This window comes from Coffea eugenioides, chromosome 6 (assembly GCF_003713205.1).
Source record: "Coffea eugenioides isolate CCC68of chromosome 6, Ceug_1.0, whole genome shotgun sequence".
Classification (NCBI taxonomy): Eukaryota; Viridiplantae; Streptophyta; class Magnoliopsida; order Gentianales; family Rubiaceae; genus Coffea; species Coffea eugenioides.
In genome coordinates, this window is record NC_040040.1 from 12,866,872 (window position 1) to 12,882,425 (window position 15,554).

Below are 15,554 nucleotides of genomic sequence, written 5' to 3' on the forward strand. Positions count from 1 at the left end.
TCATTCGGAAGTTTATTTTATTTTCCAAAATGTAATGCTGTCAAGAAAATTAAAATGTAAACCACAGTGAAGAGTGTTGCGAGAACAATTAAGGATTCATGCACACAATCAACCCTTGTCGACTCGTGCAGCCAATTTCAGAGAATTTTCTTGTTTAAAGGGGGAAAAAAATAATTGATGACTAGGCCATGAAGGACAACTGAAAAGCTAGTGAAACCTTTTCCTACAGTTTCGCAGGTATCAGAAAAGGCCATTTGAAGGACCAACTGGAACATCATCACCCATGCATTTACAGCCTCGGTGCCACAAGTTTTGTTTGAAAACTAACCAAATGCAAGGTTATAGATGATGCCCTCCTACCTGCTACAAGTTTTTTTCCCATTATACATCCTTGCTATTCTGAGCATCTGCTCAGTTCGTATTCCAACAACTTGCAACCGGCGTCACATGAAGTTATGATTGAGGAGACAATTCTCCTCTGTAAGTCTTTGAAATCCATTGCAAGCTTTACATCCCAACTGCAACTGTCCCTGAGAAGTGGTGAGACCTTCAGAAATTTGAAATGCATTTCAACTTCTGGAGGTTGCATATTACAAGCTGACTGCTACTTACCTGTCATCAAGCTCTTCTCCACCGAGGGACTCCATCATATCTTCAAAGGTAGAGCGAAGGTCATTGAGTATTTCAACTTCAATTTCCAGGCTATCCTGCATGGAGAGATAATGATGCAGAGCCAAGGATCAGGCTTACACGCTGACAAGGGTCATGCAAAGAGCTAGAGGAGGACCATTTGACAATTATCAAAGTGGAAATGCAGATGAAAAATGAAGGACACTTTTGGCTTGGAATTACGCGGGTCTTTGTTCGTGAGATAGGCCCCCGAGCCCTTCGAAAGTGATCAAGGAATGGAGGTGCCAAACCATAATTGAAAATCCCATTGTTCCTTGAGAACCAGGTGCCCCGCACCATGTGACTGTCCCAATCAGACATGCGCCCTGCATCCTCACAATCTTCATCTTGGGCAATATCAATATCTGTCACATACAAGGAACTAAGTATAAAAGGAGGATAATCTATATGTACTTCCAAGATATATATTAATCTCAAGTCAAAATGAACAGCAAATTGTATGTTCATACAAGATTTCTGAAATGCAAGGAAATGCACAAAAGTAAACTCAATTATCTTATGGCCTTACCAAGTGGAATAACATCATAAGGATTTTTTTGTCGTGGCAAAAAGCCATAAAAAGTAAGTAAATGTGAGCTGGAGAAATTTCCATAGGTAAGAAAGCATTGCTCTCCTGCATTGCAAGGCCTTGACAAAGGAAATTTTACAGAATCTGTCAATGGATCTACTTTCCCATAGTGCGTTATGTGTGGACACATCTGTCACAGAAAGAAACACAGGTATAAGCAGAAAAATAAGATAATCAATGAAAAGCAAAGCATTGTGTCTGGGCACCAAAAGCCAGTGGCTACTGCTTTTGAGAGAGTATCTGAGCAGGCAATAAAAACACATTTTTGGGGAAAGCATATTAAATGAGGGGAAGGAGTAGATTGTCGAGTCCATCCAGGGAATGCTAGAAGCAGAAACCCGCCGCCCCCCCCCCCCCCCACAAAAAAAAAAAAGAAAACACTTTTTCTTTGGCAGTGCTACAGCTGAATTTGTAGGTTCTCTTTCTATGGCCTTCTTTTTCTAATAAGATGTATTATGTTCTTGGTTGCCAAATCTAAATTAATATACTCAAGTAAAAGAGAGGAAGAAAAGCAGGAAAACTAAAATTCTGACAGACCGAGTGGTTCAGGAAACCAGCAACAGGAATTAAGCAGGTCCTTAGCTTTCCATCACTGAACATAATCTTCATGCTGTTGGAGTACCAGAGCTCACAAGCCCAGAGAAACTGCTCCCATGTATAAAGCTCTGGTGGAAATACGTCAGGATAATTCTCATATAGGACAGGAAATAACTGTTCATATTGGTTACGTAAGTGCTGCAACGACATAGGAAACAAACAGAAATCATTCACAAAAACGTAACAAGAAATGCTTACTGACAATTCAAATTCATGGAGGTCAGTGTTACAATATTCTCGCCTATATGCCACAATGAAACACTTTCATTCAAAATTTCTGTAACTTCATCCTAAGACACAGATTAATGCCATTTTTCATTACTGAAATAACAACAGAGGTAACAGTGTTAGTTCAATGAATCAAGTCCAGAAGTTAGAAAGACTTCACAAAGACTAAAGTTAACTTGGGATAGATAGAGGTTTCATATTAACATTGTACTGGAGAAATTTGAAGAAAAGGCTTTGCACAAGAAAGTTTAGTGCATGATAGTTTCAATTCCACATATTTTTTCCATTCTTTTTTAAATGTGATTTATGCTTGGGTTCACTTGTGCACACAACGAAGCAATCATCAAATAAATCTCCATAGAAGAATCAACTACATGCATTAATCTAAATAACTCCATAAAATTCTAAAAGTGATATTGCTGTTTAATCAATATGCATGTAGAATTAGTTATCAAGAAACACACTAAGCAAGCCTAAAAGTTTGCTGACTGAAAATAGATTGAAAGGGAGATAACCTCTTTTGCTTGTACTATCTCTTCCAATAAGATAGTTCCATCTAAAGCCATGATGGCATTGACCCCAAAGCTCAATCCTGTACATGTAGATGCATTATGAGAATCATGTCAATGAAAGGGTGAAATTGAATGCATAGTTGAAATTAGGACTTGAATTCTATAGCCAGAAAACTTTAGGCAATTATGTAGTTCAAGAAACTTAATAAAGTAGACATGAATACAGAAGTTTATAAAGAAAAAGAAACCTGTATTAAGCACTGCAGGCAACGTATCGAAATATAAGTTGAAATTGGAATTGCTGTTGTGTTTCTCCTTCATGCTCCATAACAATAGCATTGTCTCTGAAGAAATCCCCTCAATTTTCTCCAATATTGGAAACTGCCTTAAAAGTACAAATGACTAATGACATCACTACATATTTTAGATTCTGGCTGCAAAGTTTAAAAAGTAGTTAATAGCTCAACTGGAATAAAATGTGAAGTTGACATAGAGAACTTAAGCAGAATGGCTTATACTCTGTTGACAGAAAAGTTGCTGTTGCACCATATGATGCATTAGTTTTTGCAGAAAGAAAATTCAAGCACATACAAGTCCATCAGGCAAGAGAAATTATGTTTCACAAGATGCATATTTAAGAGAAGAAAAAGCTTCTGCTAAAGATGCACATCAACAATAGGGCTTAAAAGTGCAAAATGAACCATGTCAGTTTCAAAAACCAGGTTCTCGGAAATGACCAAAGACACAGGGACCTCTAGAGCAATGTCCCCAATTTTCAGATCTTCTTTAGCGATAGCTCCTCTTCCAGCTCCTTCAACATCTGTACCGTCAATAAAAAAGTGAAAATAAATAACCCTATATAAAATTTTCAACTTCCTAACTTCCATGATATATACAACAAAATTCTAGCTGTGAAACACAGTGTTCCAAAGATGATTCGATAATGTTGGAAAAAATTCAATGGCTAATTATGGCAAAACCTTACAAGCTATCTCCAATTTTGTGTGGAGACCATTACTTTTGCCCCACTGCAGTAGACATTCCTCTTTTTCACAACTGGAGTCTTGAACAACTTTAGTTTCCTCTCCATACTTGTGCCCAAGTTCATCTATCATATTAACTGTTGCATTGCGTATCTCTTGCAGTGAATTTTTATTCTTGACTTTACCATTGGAAATTGAACAATCAATGAGTCTAAGAACAGAATGTAGAGCTTCCAACTCATTCCTTGGACTATTAAAATCCACCAGATTAGAGAAATCTGCTCCCCCAAAATACAGTTCAATCTGCAACATAACATGTACATTGATATAGTGTCAATCGCTTGCACTTAGAAAATGCATTTGGGGTAGTGTGTAGTATGATGTTGCTCAAGAGAAGGCTTGGTCACATAATTTGATGAAACAAAATTGACAGATGACAGTTACTGAAGTTCCAAAGATGACTTCACACACAAAAATGGACTTTAGACTATACCAAATTTCGAATTGAAAAAAAATAAATATTTGCTTCATCCTTAATGCAATCCTAATAAAATATTCATAAATGACATTCAAACAAGCAGCTGCTCTAAAACATTTCTGGATAGGGGATTATCTACCCATATTACAATCACCTTGAATGTCTAAGGCAAAAGCTTGGTAAGTGCATCAAGTACTGAAAAAGTTATAGTTTCCATCACAAGATTGAAAAATCAACCAGGATGACAGTTCATAGCAGAGCATTTCAGCGGTTGACTCCTGGAAGCTAAGGCAAAAGTGCTAACTTGTAGATACATAAAATATAGTTGCTTGTAATAGAGTCCTGTGAAGGAAATAGCACAAAAGATTACCTCATTCAAGTTTATGATTCTGGCACGCTTAAGCATCATGTCCAGGACATGCTTCAAGTGATCAGGATTGGAGGCAATATTCAAGGCAACACTTCCCTTTGGATCAATGCCTACGTCTTCCAGTAATTTCTGTCACATGCTAAGAGTAAAATTAAAAAGAAAAGGAGAAAAATCATAATCATTAACCAAACACTCATTATGAAGTTCTTTTTTTTTTCTTTCTTTTTTTCTTGGGCAAGGGCGGGGGTGCCTATTTATAAGGGTGGGAAATGTGCTACAAAAAAAAATGCAAACCTTTTTCTTCTGGAACAAAGGATCATTCTCAGAAAGATCAAGAACAAATGAGATCTCATCATCAGTCTCTGCAGTATTGGGGGATATATACGCCTTCACAATAAAAGAACAGTAGAAAAGTAAGTTAATTTCCAACCTAAGCAACAGCAAAGACACCCACTTCACATGTAAGAAGTAACTAATTCACACCTATTGGTTAAAAACAGAAAAAAAAAAAAAAAGGGATGAAGGGAGAGATGGAATTGCAGAATAGCCCTATTTACTCCTTTTCCATGATGGAAATCTGTTTTTATCACTTTTTCTCTCATCAGTAGCGTTCTGGCACTTCCCTTGCACTCCACTTCATCTTTCAATACAATCAAAACAAATTCTGGATTCATTACATATGCACACTTGCATTTGTAAGTTACCAAAAAATGGTACCTTTAGTTAAGGCTTCACTAACTTGATACACCATATAATTCAGCTTCCACTTTGTTATAAGGAAACGAATAAGGTTAAGCAGGGAAGATATTAGATTAATAAGAAAGGATGACTATCTTTAGGGGAAAAAAAAAACAAGGATGATTTCACCGTAGCATACCCTCTGGGCCATCATTCAATGAACATCTATACTGGACTACAACCAAGAAATCCCCCATAACTTCTGAAGAAGCTTTTTTACAGTTAGCCCGTTTGAAATAATTCACGATGTTAAAGAGGCAGCTCTACTTTTTCCCATTTTATGAACTATTGGATACTGGATATGTCTATATTGAATCAAGAATTAAAGGGATGAATTTAGGTGCTGAAGTTTACCTGGTTAACCTCCATTAACGCCAATTGGATGGATTAGTCCAGTGAATGCAATTGATGACTGGTGAGCCAGCAAAACTGAAGAGGCTGTGGCCGGAAACTGGGGAGCTGGGATTTTAGCGAGGTTTCTGAGTAGGCAACTTGTTTGAGTACTCCCTCCCGAGAAAACAACCGTTTCCAGTATTTTTTTTTTTTTCGGACGGTCCGTAGTGATCTACCCTACACCTATTTTTACTGTAGCTTATTTGAGGGGGCTCCACTGAGCCAATGAAGAGATCGAGGAGAACTAAACTACCATCAAATTAAACCTACTTCTATTCCTACTCTAACCTATTTTAGAGGGTCCAACTGAGTCAATAAAAGGAGTCGATGAAAACTGAATCACCATCGAATCAATCAGATGCATTACATACCTGTTTAAATTTTTTAGATAATCACGTAATGTGACAATTGGTGGTGGCCCCTAGCTGGTGGTTAACTGTTTCCAGTACTAGGATGTAAGTACTAAAAGTTAATAAAAGTTGGAAAAACAGGAAATTATAAAAGCAACGACATTGGATATATTATGGAGTTTGTTCTCATTGTATCAAGCTTCTTGTTAACTTTTGTTTCCCCTTACGTCTTAAGATTTCAAGTTTAATCAGTCTCCAAAATCGTCGTTAACTTATTATCCAATAGTGAAATTTTTTCACTTCAATTAGATGATGCTTATTCCTTTATTTTTTTTTTGAGGGAGTGCTGATTTGATGCGGAGGCCAGTGGAGATCCAGGTTCCTTGATCAAGGAATTACAAAGGTGGTGGAGAAATAATTCGTAGACCAAGGAATGTAAATCTGGTTTATTGAATTTAGGGACGAAGTAGACAAAATGATGAATAGCAGGTTTTACAGAATGAATGATCAGAGATAGCCTGCGTGAGTAGCTTCCTATTTATAGATTCACTGGGTCGGCTACCTCTAACTAACTGACTAGCCGATGACCCCAGCTGATATGAGCAAGAATCATGCCATCCAGCTGTCCCACTAATTTTATAGCTACGTACTAACTGCATGCTTACAACTGTTCACGTGAAAATAACAACCAAAACAAAATAACAACCAAAACAAATAAAGTCAGTGCAGAGATGAGAATAGATGAGAATTCTGGTGCATCAATACCCTCTCCTCAAGTTGGTCCTTGTCCTCAAGGACTGAAATGGGGAAATTGCTGCTGCAAGTCTTGCAAAAATTCCCAGGTAGCATCCTCAGGGAAGCTATTACTCCATTGAACTAACACTTGAGTAGCAGCGACCCGTCCGCGCTTGACCAGACGCCTATCTAATACTGCAATTGGTTCCATCATGAGCTGCCCTTGATGCGTGACCCCAGAAGGAATTTGAGCATGAAAGGACCCTGCACCCACCTTCTTCTTTAGGACAGAAACATGGAATGTGTCATGAATGCGAACATGTGAGGGTAATGCCAGTTTATAAGCTACTGTCCCTATTTTTGCTAACACCTGAAATGGACCAAAATAGCGTGGCGAGAGCTTCTGACAATGGTGAGACTTGAGCGAATGCTGTCGATAAGGTTGTAGCTTGACATAAACCCAATCTCCTACGCAGAACTGCCTTTCTGATCTGTGTTTGTCAGCCATTTGCTTCATCCTATGCTGAGCCTTAGTCAGGTTGTGCCTCAATGAATGGATAACCTTCTCTCGTGCCTTCAAACTCCTATCAACAGACTCAACAGTTGTAGCCTCCGGAAGGTAAGGGATATGAACAGGAGGAGACTGTCCATACACTACCTCATAGGGAGTGGTTTTAGCAGAAGAATGATAGTTAGTATTATACCAAAATTCTGCTAAGGGTAGCCACAAACTCCAGTCTTTGGGATGGTCACTAGTCATGCACCTGAGGTAGTTTTCCAAGCACCTATTAACCACTTCTGTTTGACCATCACTCTGAGGATGGTAAGCAGTCGACATGTTCAGCTGGACATGTTGTAGTTTAAAAAGCTCCTGCCAAAACGAACTCAAGAATGTAGGATCTCTATCACTCACAATGGTCTGGGGTAAGCCGTGCAACCTATAAATATGATCCATGAACAGTTGAGCTATAGAGATAGCTGTGTAGGGGTGAGATACAGCGATGAAGTGAGCATACTTGCTGAGCCTATCTACCACAACTAAAATCACCTTCTTGCCATGTGATACAGGCAATCCTTCGATAAAATCCATGGAGATGTCAGTCCAAATTTTGTAAGGTACAGGTAACGGTTGTAGCAGCCCCGGATAAGCTGCATTATCTGCTTTATGCCTCTGGCAAACGTCACAGGCTGCTATGAAGTGAGCTACATCTTTGAACATAGACTTCCAGTACAAAACCTGTTTAAGCTTCCTGTAGGTTACCTCTACTCCAGAGTGTCCCCCTTGAGAACCAGAATGCCATAAAGCAATCAATTTATCCTTCAAGGCTGCATCATCAGCAACCACTAACTTGCCCTTCCTTCTTAGCATTCCCTGCTGCCATGAGTAGTTTGTGTACTGCTGATCATTAGTGTTAATCTTCTGAATCAGTTCCTGGACATGTGCATCTTGCTGCCAGCCTTGTTGTATGTCCCGAATTAATGAGGTAGTTATGGTAACCATAGTAGCTACCACACTGCCCTCCTGAGGCCTCCTGGACAGAGCATCCGCAACCACATTGTCCCTTCCCTTCTTATACTGAATTTCATAATCAAAGCCCATTAGTTTTGCTATCCACTTCTGCTGCAAAGGAGTGTGTACCCGCTGCTCTATCAAGTATTTCAGACTTTGGTGATCTGTTTTAATAGTGAAGTGCCTCCCTACTAAGTAGGCTCTCCATTTCAGTACTGCCGTTACTATAGCCAACATTTCTCTTTCATACACAGACAAAGCTAAGTGCCTGGAACCCAATGACTTGCTGAAAAAAGCAAAGGGTCTCCTTCCTTGCATCAGTACCGCTCCAATCCCACTCCCAGATGCATCAGTTTCCACAATAAATCCCTGAGTAAAATCTGGTAAGGCCAAAATAGGAGGATTACTCATAGCCCCCTGTAACTCCTTGAAAGCTCTAGTAGCACCATCATGCCACTGGAACTGATTCTTTTTGAGCAAGTCTGTTAATGGCCTCGCAATTTTTCCATAATCTTGTATAAATCTCCTGTAGTACCCTGTGATCCCCAAAAATCCCCGGAGCTCCTTAACAGTTTGAGGCATGGGCCAAGTCATGATGGCTGAGATTTTTTTCGGGTCTGCCTGAACTCCTTCCGCATTAATAACATGCCCCAAGTAATCGACTTGTTGTTGAGCAAATGTGCATTTACTCCTTTTAACCTTCAGAGAGTTACTTCTCAGCAACTTAAACACAGTTCCAAGATGCTGCAGATGCTCCTTCCACTTACAACTGTATATCAGGATGTCATCAAAAAAAACCAAAATGAACTTCCTCAAAAATGGTCGAAAGATGTCATTCATGAGGTTTTGAAAGGTAGATGGAGCATTTGTCAGCCCAAAGGGCATAACCAAGAACTCATAATGTCCATCATGAGTTCTGAAAGCTGTTTTTTCAACATCCTCAGCCTTCATCCTGATCTGGTGATAACCGGATCGCAAATCCAATTTAGTAAAGAACTTAGCTCCAAATAACTCATCCAGGAGTTCTTCTATTAAGGGAATAGGAAACTTGTTCTTTACGGTGGCACTGTTTAATTGTCTGTAGTCAACGCACATCCTCCACGATCCATCCTTTTTTTTACTAACACCACAGGAGAGGAAAAAGGACTTGAACTAGGTCTAATAATACCACAAGCTAACATTTCAGCTACTAGTTTTTCAATTTCTCCTTTCTGAAACGTAGGATACCTGTAAGGTCTCACATTGACAGGTTCCGTCCCATTTTTAAGAAGAATCTTGTGATCATGCAATCTTTCTGGAGGTAGTCCACTAGGTTCTTGAAATACGTCATCATAGTCATTCAATAGTTGTTCAAGTTCTACTGAACTACTAACCTGATCTCCACCGGGTTCAGCAGCTATAGCATACAGAGATGGAGGTTCTGAAGTGTTTGGCACCGCCTTAATTAGACAAAGTTGTGCTGTCACAATTTGTTCAGGTTTCTGAAGGATCTTTTGCATCTTCTTCCTTTTCACTAATTGCAGCCCTTGTTGTTTCATCCCTCTCAGAACCACCTTGTGCTCATGCCGTATAAACTCCATTCTGAGCTCCTGAAAATTCCACTTTACATCTCCAAGAGTCGTCAACCATTGCATACCGAGAACCAGCTCACATCCTCCCACAGGCAACACCAATAGATCTGCCTTGAATTCCTGCCCTTGCATCTTCCACGTGAATCCAGGACAGAGATCTTGGGTGGTTAATTTGTTCCCATCGGCTACTTCTACCACCAATGGTTCAACCTTCACGGTTTTGACCCCTAATTTCTGCACCACCCTAGGATGAATGAAATTGTGTGAACTGCCACAGTCTATAAAAATGTTCACATTTTGCTTTCCAACGTGTCCCGTGACCCTCATGGTTCTGAAGTTTGGTACCGACATGCTGGTCATAGCATTGAGAGATATGTGGGCTAGCTGACCTTCATCTAGTGTATCGTCCTCCTCAACTGACTCATGCCCTTCATCCTCCTCCAATTCATCCCATACTTCCAACCTGTGGAACTGCTTATTACCACACCTATGTCCCGCCACAGACCTGTCATCGCACCAGAAACAAAGTCCCCTTGCCCTTTTTTCGTCCATTTCTGCTCTACTGAGCCTCCTGAAGGGCCTTTTATGAACCACATCCTTCTGTCTTTCATTGCTGGGTAATGCAGGAAAAGTAGGTACCTGAGGCGATGGCAGCAAAGGCCTGGGATCTGCCTTCCATTTATTTCCAGGAATACTAGCATGACCTTGGGAAGTGCTAGCATGGTCTTGGTAACTCATTGAAAATCGGGGAGGCATCTTCCCCTTCTGCTGCGTCACCCCCTTAGCCTCTTCCATCCTGGCCAAAATCCTAGCATGGCATATATTTTTGGGCATAAACATTCTGACAGATAGCTGAATATCTGGCTTCAGTCCACTTATGAAACAGCTCGTAGCATAATCCTCAGGAAGGTCCACCCTGTTGAGAAGTTCCTCAAACAGGTCATGGTACTCTTGTACAGAACCTGTTTGTTTGAGGCTCTTGAGTTCTCCCATAGGATCGTCATACAACGAGTCCCCAAACCTTGAAGACAACTCCTTCACATACTCCTCCCATGACGGTGCTTCACGTGTCAACCTGGATTTCATGAAGATTTGATGCCATTGGAGAGCCTTGCCCTCTAGATTCATGGCAGCGATCTTGACCTTCACATAACTAGGAGTTTCATCTACCTCAAAAAATTGTTCACTCTTGTACAGCCAGCCTCTAAAATCTACTCCATTGAATCTAGGAAAATCTACCCGTGATAACCGCGATGGGATCTGGTAACCTCCTCCATTATTGAGGTGAGTGTCTGAAGTGTGAGTTGAATTATTTACTTCAGCCTGAGTCTTTTGTGTGTGTAGTTCTATCACCAAATTCCGTAGCGCAGCCATTTCCTTCTCAAATTGATCCTGCTGCTCCCGCAACATTGCTCGAACATGCTCTTCCATTTTCCTAACATCCTGAGACCTAGTGCCCTCCGCCATTGATGATATGAGCTAGCAAACCTTGCTCTGATACCACTGATGCGGAGGCCAGTGGAGATCCAGGTTCCTTGATCAAGGAATTACAAAGGTGGTGGAGAAATAATTCGTAGACCAAGGAATGTAAATCTGGTTTATTGAATTTAGGGACGAAGTAGACAAAATGATGAATAGCAGGTTTTACAGAATGAATGATCAGAGATAGCCTGCGTGAGTAGCTTCCTATTTATAGATTCACTGGGTCGGCTACCTCTAACTAACTGACTAGCCGATGACCCCAGCTGATATGAGCAAGAATCATGCCATCCAGCTGTCCCACTAATTTTATAGCTACGTACTAACTGCATGCTTACAACTGTTCACGTGAAAATAACAACCAAAACAAAATAACAACCAAAACAAATAAAGTCAGTGCAGAGATGAGAATAGATGAGAATTCTGGTGCATCATGATTCTAGTTCAATTCATTGACCAAACGAAGTAATATATACATATATGTGTGTGTAGATATAGATATATGTATTATATGTATACGTGTGTGTGTGTGTTGTGAATCTATTTTGCAATTTGGGAATTCATTTTTGTTAACTGTTTTTTTTTTATGGTAACATTTTTCTTCTTCGTAAATAGTTTTTGGTGATAGTAGATAGATTACGACAAAATAGAAATGCAATGGTTCACTACATCCTCAAAGGCAAGCCATTGGGATTCTAATGGGCTCATCTCTTTGTAAAATGTTCAGTTGGGCCATTCAGAAAAAGTAATCCAGCACATGGGCTGAGCAAACAGTTTTAAAATTAGCGCTTAGCCAAAATTCTCAGCCATTGTGTAGCTTTTCTTCATAAGCCAATTGCAAATTTCTCTCCTTTTTTTTTCCCCTTTTTGAGCAGCCAACTGTTAATTTCTTTCACGTCTAATTTCAGAATTTGAAGCTTGAGTCCAGACCTTGTAATTTATTCCTTTGAGGCTCCAGCACAATCTATCAGTTCCGAACTAGAACCCAACTGAGTCCCCTTTTTTTTCCCTTCAAGTTCAAAGGGATGCTCAAACCTTACACAAGAGAAGAGGAGAGTGGAAAAAAAAAAAGAATGTTTGAAAGTCGAACCAAGAACCTCACAATTATCAAAATAATATTCCTACCAGTTAAATTTGGTCACAAGGACAACTTTGCTGAGGCCCTTCTTGTTATTCCACTTTCATGACAAAGTTGAGGAAGTCCAATAGTCACAACCAATGGAGCGGTATGGTGCTATAGAAGTGGCTCTAACTCTGTTCGACGTAATATTTGTTTGCCCACGCAAATTTGGATTGTTATTTTTTTCAAAAAAAAAAATTATATTTTTCAGTTATTTTTTCACCTCACATGCATTAAATCGTTACGGTATATTTTTTTTTAATAAAAACTTTAGAAAATAGCTATGCAAAGGGGCCATAGTTTCTACGCCTTCAGCTGATAATCACTCAGATAGGGATGGTCCATGCCAGATGTAAGGAAAAAAAATTGGTACATGCACTAGCCTAACCACTCCTGAACTAAAATGCATGCTTAGATGTAAAGTGTAGTCGAAGTGGAATTACATTCCGTATTTATCACTGTTATTAACAATATATTACTATCAGTATTCAGTCAAAAAACTTTCTCAGCAAGCGAAGAACCTCCAATGTAATTGGAGATCCAGGACCATTCAATCATCTAGTAGGGAATTAGCTCCAAGAAGTAGTTGGGGTAATTGAAATATATATATATATATAGCCTAAGTATATGCTTAACAGGATAGATTCAACATAATTGTACTGATTTTCATGCTTGTGAATCCAATAGCTTTGCTGACTTATCAACATATTCTTTCTAGTCAAAGATCCTTGTCTCCAACTTCAAAAAGCAGCCTTGCCATTTGCACGAGAGATACAAAGGGCACCAGCTAAAAGCTTCTAGCGATGCATGAAAAATGGGGGTGGACACTTTTCAAAGCGTGATCAAACTTGGTAATTTTTACTAATGGATGATGGAACCATAAGACCCATATACCCAATCGACTCTTCTTGGTTTTAATGTTAGTAAAATAAATGTTGGGCCTGTACTCGGTTGCTCCCTTGTTTGGAAAGCCGTTTTTCACCAAAAAAACAAGTTTTATGTTTTTCGTAAACACGTTATTCAATCACCTTCTTACCTTACATATATCAAAAATCACATTTTCTATAAAAACTCTAGAAAATTGCAACCGAAATAGGTTTTTTCGGTTATGTCAAATTGACCATCAAGAAATCTGATGAAAAACAAGATCCGGAGAATACATCAGATTAATTTTTTGAAGAGCAAGGGGTTGCTGACCTTGTAATCATTTATTTCTTCCTCTGTTGTTCTTTTAGTACGGTTCTGTTTGGATTAACTGTTTTTGGAGTGTTTTGAAATATTTTATTGTAGTAATGTAGATTGAAAACTTTTACTGTAGATGAGATTGTTTTTGATATTTTTGAGGTTGTTTTTTCTATTTTGAGGTGTTTTTGACGTTGTTTTTGGTGTTTCTTAAATTGTTTTTATTTGTGTATTATTGTAGCATTATATATAAAAATTTTGTTCTTAAAAAAATGACTAATCCAAACGGAGCCGTAGATGAAACAAGCTTAAATTGAAGCACAAGTCGCAAGCAAACAAGAATATTTCAAAATAGTGTTTCACTTTAAAAAAAAGCTATAATTATATTAGGATGATAAATAATTGGGAAAGAAAAAAGGTCGTCCAACGTCTATAAAAGTAAAGTATCAATTACCTTTCTCTAGAAATTTACTCCAATAGTTTTTGGACAAATATTTAATTTCATGATCTTTGGAGAGTTAAACATCTGAATATTGTGAGGTGGGTGCTCAAGAGTGAGAAAGGATTTGTCTATTCAATAGGTGCTTTTCTCAGGTGGCTCACTGGACTCAAAAAAAGAACCAGACAATCAATTTATACACTATTGTAAAGAATATTTAACTTTCCTCCAAAAAGCAAATAGAGACAAGTATTTCAAAAGGGTGGATTACAAATAAAGTAAAGTATCCGAGTGAAAATGTGGCAAATACATTGTTTGGTTCGGAAAAGGATGTTTTCTGTCTTTAGCAAGTCAAGGCTATCTTAAGCCATCACAGAAAGTGATTACTATGTCCTCCTCACGTGGATAAATATACGACGTACGGAGTTGGGATTACGACACCGTTGTTTGGTTCAAAATGTATTTCGATTGGTCAGAATTTATTCTTCAGTCTTTAAGCATTACACGACCCGGAACAAAAGATCAAGAAAAAGACAACAACAGCAACAATTTTGCATAAACTAAAATATCAGAGCGACCCTCTTTTGTGGACTTTCTAAAAGTTCCAAGAAGAAAGCAACTGATAAATTGGATCTTGACTATTCGTTCAAATGAACAACAGTTTTGTTTTATTCCTTATATCTCTTGGTGCTATAACTTTTCTTTTTTTTCCCTTCACAAAAACAAAAAAAAAAACTTTTTATAAGTTGATGATTAATATACAATTATCTAGAAAAATGATGGATTGAATGATATGGAAGGAGAAAGTGTAACCGAGAAATCTTAAATTTAAAATCTCCTATATATATATATATATATATATATACATGTGTGTGCGCGCGTATATGTGTACTTAGTAGTTATCTGGCTCGATTGTTACTCTCAAGATGCCTCACAATTTGCCTTCAAATATATACAAAACTTATGTCATATAAATTGATTAATATACAGCTACCGAGAAAAAGATGAGTTGGACAGTACAGGAAAAAGGAGTGTAAATGAAAAGTTTTGGAGGTATTGGATTTAAGACCTCTTCCTTATCAAATATATATATATGTATATCATATGAGAAATTATGGTTATTAATAACAAGAGTACGGAAGCCGACAAGTGATTCAAACTCTTAACCTTTCCAAGTGTATTTCTTTGATTTTATTCTTTTTGAAGAAAAGAAAATTTGATCGCCATTGACTGTCTGTGAGAATACCATTGATTAAACAAGTGAAGAGAAGTGGTGCCCTTTCTTTGCCATATTTTATGCAGCTGTTACTTATCTTAGGTCTTTCTTTACCACAATAAACGTATTGAATACTTTCGATCGATTGGGGAACTTTCGTACACGAATCAAATTTTGCAATTGAATGGCCAGCATCGCATAAAATCGAACCTTTTTGTTGCATGGATTCTCACCCTCTAGATGGGCTGTTGATTGGTTTCCACTGAAAGTGGAATGATTTCCAACTTTATTGACTAGAAAATATTAACACCAGGAATCGAAGAACATTAAGGTTAGAATGTGGAAACCGAAAAGAAATCTGGTGGGAGGAACAGAAAAAAAAAAAAATCTAAACC

At 38.4% G+C, this 15,554-nt stretch overlaps 1 protein-coding gene across 4 annotated transcripts; it reads right to left on the reverse strand.

Annotated features, from left to right (window-relative positions):
• Positions 1–208: 208 nt before the first annotated feature.
• On the reverse strand, positions 209–5,640 carry LOC113775431 (N-lysine methyltransferase setd6). Of its 4 annotated transcripts, none has more exons than XM_027320310.1 (12): positions 5,519–5,640; positions 4,721–4,813; positions 4,427–4,555; positions 3,581–3,881; positions 3,333–3,415; positions 2,844–2,976; positions 2,599–2,675; positions 1,796–1,993; positions 1,199–1,388; positions 853–1,034; positions 613–707; positions 209–530 (listed from the first exon to the last, which is right to left on the reverse strand). In XM_027320310.1, exons 1-12 carry the CDS (start codon positions 5,531–5,533, stop codon positions 395–397), a joined length of 1,632 nt encoding a protein of 543 aa, XP_027176111.1. In that variant the 5' UTR covers positions 5,534–5,640; the 3' UTR covers positions 209–394. The 4 variants fall into 4 exon arrangements, with proteins under 4 accessions (XP_027176111.1, XP_027176110.1, XP_027176108.1 ...); XM_027320309.1 differs by having other exon boundaries at positions 209–524; positions 3,297–3,415; XM_027320307.1 differs by having other exon boundaries at positions 3,297–3,415.
• Positions 5,641–15,554: the final 9,914 nt, after the last annotated feature.